Genomic DNA, 7,944 nt, shown 5'->3' with positions numbered 1-7,944 from the left:
TCTTTATTATAATTTTTTACTATAAATCATTTTTAAATTCAACGTTTATGAATAAAAAATTATTTAAAAAAAAAAAATAGTACTAATATGTTTTTTAAATATAGAAGACACAATGGCAGGAGTCGTAAATTCGGGTGCATTCCAGTGTCAAAAGTGGAAGCACGCTTAATTTGTACCCTTCTGAGAATGACGACGGAAAACGAAAACCCGCGCTTTCTCTTTATGGAACACGATTAACGATGTTGCTTCACCTGCACAACCTTAAACTGAAAGAGGAAAACAACACTCTCTTATATATTCCACATTCCAAATTTCCTTCTTCCATCACCCACCTGTGACTGACTGAGTGACTGACAGACACAGAGAGAAACCATGAGGACCACCCTCACCGGTTTGCCATTGGTGTTGCAACAATTCAGAGCTCTGTTGAAGAAAAATTTGTTACTGTCATGGCGGAACAAGAGAGCGAGTCTTCTGCAATTGCTCTCTCCTCTCATATTCATTTTCCTCATCTTCGTCATCGACAAGGCGATTAAGGCTCAGACGTCGACCACCTCCGCCTACAAGACCGTCACCGACCCTCCCACCGAACCGTCTCCGCCCATAACTCCCTGTGAAGACAAGTTCTTCATCAAAGTCCCATGCTACGACTTCGTTTGGAGCGGTGACCAAAACCCCATCTTCCAAACCATCGTCACCCGCATCATGAACAACAACCCCGGCAGACCCATCCCTTCCTCCAAGGCACGTCATTTCTCTTCGCAATCTAAAATTTTATCAGGGAATTAGCAATTAATTATTCGCATATAACGGATAGCTGCGTGCAGGTGAAGTCGTTCAAGAACAAGACCGAAGTGGATGCGTGGCTGTTCAGCAACCCTATGACTTGTCCAGGGGCGCTTCATTTCTCGCAGCTAAACGACACCGTTATAAGCTACGGTCTTCAGACCAATTCCACCAGTCTTCAGTGGCGAGGCAAATATCAGGACCCTACTATGTCGTTTCAACTTCCTCTTCAGCTTGCCGCCGAGAGGGAAATTGCCAGACACCTTATTGGAGGTACCAAAATTATTCAGAGTTGATTTTTTTTTTTTTGTTTATAGTTCGATTTAATTGATGAATTTGTGGGATTTCAGACCCGGGTTTCAGTTGGAATGTGTTTCTGAGGGAATTCGCTCACCCTTCCTTGACTCCTTTCTCTGCCGTGGGTACAATTGGTCCCGCGTTTTTCCTCGCCATTGCTATGTTTAATTTTGTTCTTCAGATAAGCTCTTTGGTGACGGAGAAAGAGCTTAAACTTCGCCAGGTACGGATGTAGTATAAAACTTTCCTGTGTATTTTACCAACGTGGATGTTCCATTCAACTTGCAATATCTAAAATTGTATTGAAACAGCAGTTACGATGATTTTAAGTAAATATTCGTGTTTTAACTCTGACCACGAAAGGGATTTCAAATTAAACAATTTTAAGTAGCTGTAGCGACAGATAAGAATTTTCATGGTGAAATTTATTACTAACTTGTTTCCAGAATAAAAATATCCAAATTAAATAATTTACTTTAAAATTAACATTAGTTTTGTAAAATCAATTTTGCAGATGCTCATCCCCTATGAAATTGTGCAATATTTTTATCATTTAAATTGTTGTTCCTTTGTTCGTGCAGTCAATGACAATGATGGGCCTTTACGACTTTGCTTACTGGTCGTCCTGGCTCATTTGGGAGACGGTTGTCACAATCCTATCTTCCCTCCTCATAGTACTCTTTGGAATGATGTTCCAGTTCAGTTTTTTCTTGAAAAACAGTTTCGCGGTCCTGTTTGTCTTTTTCTTCCTATTTGAACTTAATATGGTGAGCAATTTATGGCATTCTTCCAGTCTTACTGTTTGCATCTACGTGTTCATTTAGATTTGTATGTGTAATATGGCTTCCCTTTTTATTTAGACTGGCTTGGCCTTCATGTTGTCTGCTTTCATTAAGAAGTCATCTTCGGCAACAACAATGGGATTCTCTATATTTATTGTGGGCTTTTTGACTCAGGTGTGAATCCTTTTGGTGCTTTGTAGTTTGTAGACAAGGTTTCTTTAGTGGTAGAAAGTGAATGTTCACGTTCTTTGTCTGTTGTTTTTCTGTTTGCAGCTAGTGGTACAGGCAGGATTTCCTTACACGGATAGTTTTTCCAAAACTTTACGAGATTTGTGGTCGTTATTCCCACCCAATCCTTTTTCTCAAGGTATACAAGTGCTTTCAGATGCAGTTGCAACTTCCGAAGTCGATGGTGTTAGCTGGAGTAGACGAGGAGAATGCCTTCATACTGATGCAGACTGTGTGATAACTATTGTATGCAATAATTTGACCTCTAAATTCCTACTCCATAAACTTCATTTTAAGAAGCCTTTTGGTTGCATTTTCCTTTTACTTTCTGCTACATAGTTCTGTATTTGCTTTGATCCTTCCTTCCCCTCAGCCTTAGTTGTCTTACTGCAGTTAGCCCCTATTTTTTTCTTTTCATTGACAGGATGATATTTATAAATGGCTTGCGGGTACATTCGTTCTCTGGTTTGTTCTGGCCATTTATTTTGACAATATAATCCCTAATGCATCGGGTGTGAGGAAGTCAGTATTCTACTTTCTAAATCCCAATTATTGGATTGGAAGGGGTCAGAGAGTGAAAGGTGATTAATTTGTTGGTTTGATTGTTTTTTTTGGCTTAATACCCTAATTTTTCCCCAGTTTCCCTCGACAATGTCAAATTAGTCCATCCTTTAAAACGTGCGTCAATTACGTCCTTACTTAATAAAATTTATATCAATGAAATCCCTTCCGTTAAATCCGTACAAACGGTCTTAATAGAAGAGAGAGAAAAATAATTAACGCCGTTTGTACGGATTTAACGGAAGGGATTTCATTGATATAAATTTTATTAAGTAAGGACGTAATTGACACACTTTTTAAAGGATGGACTAATTTGACATTGTCGAGCGAAACTGGGGACAAAATAGGGTATTAAGCCTTTTTTTTTTCTTCCTTCCAGCTCTTTATGGCTTAACACTACTTCCCGGTCCCTATAGAGGGTGGGCTTTGTAGTTGTGTAGGTTCAAACCCACGTCAGGAAATAAGTACACCTGATGATGAAGATGTCCTTGATGAAGAAAACAAAGTGAAACAGCAACTAACAGAAGGTCTGGTTGATGCAAATATTGCTGTTCAAATACATGGCCTTGTGAAGACCTATGCCGGTACACGGAACATTGGTTGCTGCTGCAAATGTACAAAGACTGCTCCTTACACTGCTGTTAAGGTAGAGTATTTCTTGTTAAACTTTATATCCTTGAAGTTAGGGGTGATTAGAAGAAAACTTGTTGTTTTTCATGAAACATTTCTTTGGGTTGTTAGTTCGTGATAAGGCCAAAATCTTCTCATTAGAAGTGAAATCTCAAGAGTCAGGACAAGGAGGCAAAGATGGTCTGTGCATTGTAGTATCCATGCTTCAACTACAAAGGGCTCCTATGTTGAGTACTTGGAATTAGTTGATTTATGAAAAACTTTTTCCATAGTAGCATGGGTGTAGTTCAATCAAATAGTCTTGCAAACTACAAGCATGCAGAATTTTTTCAGCTTGACCTCATTTTGGATCATGATTATCAATATTTTGTTTCCTGGAACTCCTCTCCCCCTCCCCAACTTTAATATTTTATCTGGATGTGGATATTTCATGTTTCAATACGGCAACATGTTGGAGATTTATCCGGATGATGTTCAATGTGCTAGTCTGAAATTATTTTCAGGGTCTGTGGGTAAACTTTGCAAAGGATCAGTTGTTTTGTCTTCTAGGACCCAATGGAGCTGGAAAAACCACAGCTATTAATTGTTTGACAGGGATAACTCCAGTAACTAGCGGAGATGGTGATACTTTCTATCTGTGTCTCTGTCTTTAACTACTACATTGAATATTCATTAATCAAAGTTACAGAAGTCAAGAAGAGTATGTTAACACTTCCATTTTATTTCTTTCTAACAGCGTTGATTTATGGACATTCAATCAGAAGTTCTATTGGCATGTCAAACATTCGAAAGCTTATAGGAGTATGTCCACAGGTGTTTCTCTCTCTCTCATTCTCACAACACACCAACATGATTTTCAATTACAATAAAATTTTCTTCTCTTCCTATTAACGGATGACTGACACCTACTATTGATTATTCTAATCTGCAGTTTGATATACTATGGGATGCACTGTCTGGCCAAGAACACCTCCAACTCTTTGCTACTATTAAAGGCCTGTCCCCCGCTTCCATAAAATCAGTATGTCTTCTCCAGGCCTGAAATTGTTCTGTACAACCAATGATTATGTGTGTGTGTGAAATATTTGAAGTTAGCATGAGCTATTTCGAATACTTTCTCTCATTCCTTTTAATTCAAGTTCTTCTGAAAAAATGCAGATTACCCAGACTTCATTAGCAGAGGTGAAACTCACGGATGCAGCCAAAGTGAGAGCTGGAAGTTACAGTGGAGGTATGAAGCGCCGTCTCAGTGTTGCAATTGCGCTTATTGGTGACCCTAAGTTAGTCATTTTGGATGAACCCGTATGTACAACAGTATTTTCCTTTCATGCATATATTCTGTTGACATGATTACAAGATTAATCTTTCATTTGAATTTCATAGACTACTGGTATGGATCCAATAACAAGAAGGCATGTGTGGGACATAATTGAAAATGCAAAAAGAGGGCGTGCCATTGTTCTTACGACTCACTCTATGGAAGAAGCTGACATTCTAAGTGACCGCATAGGAATCATGGCAAAAGGAAGGCTTCGCTGCATTGGCACCTCAATCAGATTGAAATCACGCTTTGGTACTGGTTTTATTGCTAATATCAGCTTCTATGGAAACAATGAACGCAGTCCTACCAATGGTGATGCAATATCTACAGAGCATCGTGAGGAAGTGAAGAAATTCTTTAAGAATGTGAGATGAATTGTTATAATGATTTAAAAATTTCCAATGACTAGTATGGGTTTTTAACCACTGAAATCTTTCGACAGTGTTTAGATGTAGAGCCAAAAGAGGAGACCAATAACTTTATAACTTTTGTGATTCCCCATGACAGAGAGGCGCTCCTGACAGTAAGCTTTCTTTCCTTGGCTTCGTCCATCACCTTTAAATTTCTCTATGACAGGGTTTGGATATTAACTGTTTAAATACCGATTGGCATGGAAACAGAAAATTATTGGAATTTCCTAGTTTAAGTCGATCCTCATTGGCTGAAATTTTTGCCGAGTCACAATGTTAACTCTGGTTTTGCTGACCATGTAAATTTCTGTATCTTTAGTTCGTTTCAAACTTGGTAGACTTAATGATAATTAATTTGAATAGACTTAGCTAACTTATCTAGTGTCTTAAAAGAGAACACCAATACTCATTATAAATGACAGACTGTTGAACAAATTCTTTGTTGCCTTAAAGGGGGAAAAACGATTTAACTGTGAACCCTGTTTTAATAGTTTGGGAATACGTTCTTGGTTACCTAAGTAATTCCTTTCTTCTAGAAAATATATGAAACGAATCCTGTGTATCTCTTTAATGTCACAGTTTACGATTGTAATCAAGGATTAGCACCTATATTTACACTCCCTGTGGACATATAAGTTGCAATTACAATCATGTGTGCATACTACATGTATTTGATAGAAAGCTGAATATTGTTTAGGTAACGTAGACCTATATATTAGTGGGAATGGCAGACATGACCACGAATCGTGCTTAATTATATGGGATACATTGTCTTATATTCCTATTGCTTTCCAAACAGAATTTCTTTTCAGAGCTCCAAGAGAGAGAAGAAGAATTTGGCATTTCTGACATCCAGCTTGGTCTTACAACTCTCGAAGAAGTTTTCTTGAATATTGCAAGACAAGCAGAGCTAGAAAACGCTACAGCTGAAGGGAGGCTAACAACCCTGACCTTAACATCTGGGGAATCTGTGCAGGTCAGTGGAGCAGTATTTTGCTTCAAATTTTTCTACCCTGAGACATATACCTCTAAAAGCGTTGAGTTGTAATTGGTTGTAAGAATTTCTGACGTAGTGAATATAAAATACTTGTATATTTATACCTGATCACAGTAGTCAAAGTTGTAGAAATTACCCTTCTGCTTTTCATTTCAATGAGTTGCAACTAATCTTTTTCTGCTGACCAATACAATAAACATGCAGATTCCCGTAGGAGCTAGGTTTGTGGGAATTCCAGGAACAGAATCTATGGAAAACCCAACAGGGTTTATGGTAGAAGTTTACTGGGAGCAAGATGATACTGGGACCCTATGCATTGCTGGCCACTCGCAGAAGGTTCCTATTCCTCCTGGCGTTCAATTATCATCCTCACCTTCTGCAAGAAACCGTATATATTTAAGCCGGGCAGGACCAATTAATGGAATTGTGATTGATCCAAGTCAAGTTAGTCCAGGTGATTTTCAGCGATAATGTACAGAGAGAAACATCATGTCCTATTTGTTTTATTTTTGTTTCCAGCAATATCTTCAGCAATTATGTTTGAGGTACTTTCTTGCACTACATTTATACACCTCAAGCACATTTAATACCAAAAGTATTTCAAACATGATTGCTTCCAAAAAGATGTGTGGGAAAAACAAAATAAAATAAGGCATGGTGAGTATGTCCTGGGCGGCTGTGCTTAATGTATACACTTTTTTTCTTAGATTTTTTAAATTTATTTTATATAGTTTAATATCTCTTCAGTTGTAGAAATATGATAAAATAGCATTACCAGAAAAGGGCAGAGTACATGTTTTTTGGCCATTGGCACCATGTTGGACTAGTACGTAGAGATAAACTATTTTCACTATTTTAAAGAGTTTTTCTTTTCTTCTTTTATGATATGTATAATTACTTAAGTTTAAGTCATTTTCATTCTTTTATTTGATTTGTAGTTTTGAATTAAAACTCAATGATGCCATGGATGATCAATACTCCAGTTATGAGCAAGAAAGCATCAGTTTAATTTTGAGTGTTCGGTCAAATTCTATAATTTGTTTTATTAAATAAATAATTACAAATTAGAAAGTTGTAATTTTTTTTCACACATATGGTACAGGAAAGCTTTTTACAATATTGTAATGGTTTTTGTTCTCGCGATCTTAAAAAACTGTTAGAATTGGAAGTGTTTTAGTTATAAATTAGCAGTGATTTCTGAGTACGGAAGCTTAGTTGAATTCGTTTAAATGACACTTAATTACGTATTAGTAAATTAGGGATTTGAAGGTAAACTTGGAGAGTATTAAGTGATGTGAGATTCTATTTCTAAGTTGAAGTGATTTGAGAGGATAAAGAATGCATTTACCAAGTGACCTTTGGTTTTTTCTAAATTTACAATCTTTTATATATTAATAATCCTAATACCAAAAGTAATAATAATAATATAGAAATATAAATTTTTTGATAATAATGTTAATGTAGAAAATAATTCACATTTAAATAAAATAGTAATAAAAATTATAATGTCAAAAGTAATCAATTAATAATAATATTAATTTGTTTATAATTTAATATTTAATTAAAATTATTTTTAATTGCTCACATTTTATTTTAAATTAAATTTACCGGTATTTTAAATTAATTTTAATTAATTATATTTTATTTTTTTATTAATTTTAATTATAATGACATGATATTAAAATATTCTAAAAAAATGTTGTTAAACTATTATTATCTTAAAAGAAAAATATCTTTCACATCTATCAAATCATTGAAACTTTTATAAATTTTACTTTTAATTTTTCTATTTTCACTTATAAATTCCTTCAAAAGGAATATCATTTTATCCTCTATTCTCTCTGTCAAATCCGATTACTCAAATCATCATCTTCTGGAAAGGAACAAGTGGATGATGAACATAAGTCAAGTTGGTTTCGATTAGTGGTTCCA

At 35.8% G+C, this 7,944-nt stretch overlaps 1 protein-coding gene across 1 annotated transcript; it reads left to right on the top strand.

Moving 5' to 3' along the window:
* Positions 1 to 219: 219 nt before the first annotated feature.
* Positions 220 to 6,938, top strand: LOC124822068 (ABC transporter A family member 2-like). Its single transcript, XM_047294031.2, has 16 exons — positions 220 to 744; positions 828 to 1,059; positions 1,137 to 1,306; positions 1,665 to 1,850; positions 1,944 to 2,039; positions 2,139 to 2,339; positions 2,518 to 2,674; positions 3,071 to 3,300; positions 3,788 to 3,905; positions 4,021 to 4,097; positions 4,216 to 4,305; positions 4,443 to 4,586; positions 4,668 to 4,970; positions 5,048 to 5,128; positions 5,815 to 5,991; positions 6,217 to 6,938. The coding sequence occupies exons 1-16, from the start codon at positions 373 to 375 to the stop codon at positions 6,481 to 6,483; spliced, it is 2,901 nt and encodes a 966-aa protein (XP_047149987.1). The 5' UTR covers positions 220 to 372; the 3' UTR covers positions 6,484 to 6,938.
* The last annotated feature ends 1,006 nt before the right edge of the window (positions 6,939 to 7,944 follow it).

This window comes from Vigna umbellata, chromosome 2 (assembly GCF_029865625.1).
Source record: "Vigna umbellata cultivar VRB3 chromosome 2, Vumbellata_1.0, whole genome shotgun sequence".
In the NCBI taxonomy this organism is placed as follows: Eukaryota; Viridiplantae; Streptophyta; class Magnoliopsida; order Fabales; family Fabaceae; genus Vigna; species Vigna umbellata.
Note: the sequence above shows the minus strand (reverse complement) of the source record. Positions and strands in the feature narration are given on the sequence as shown.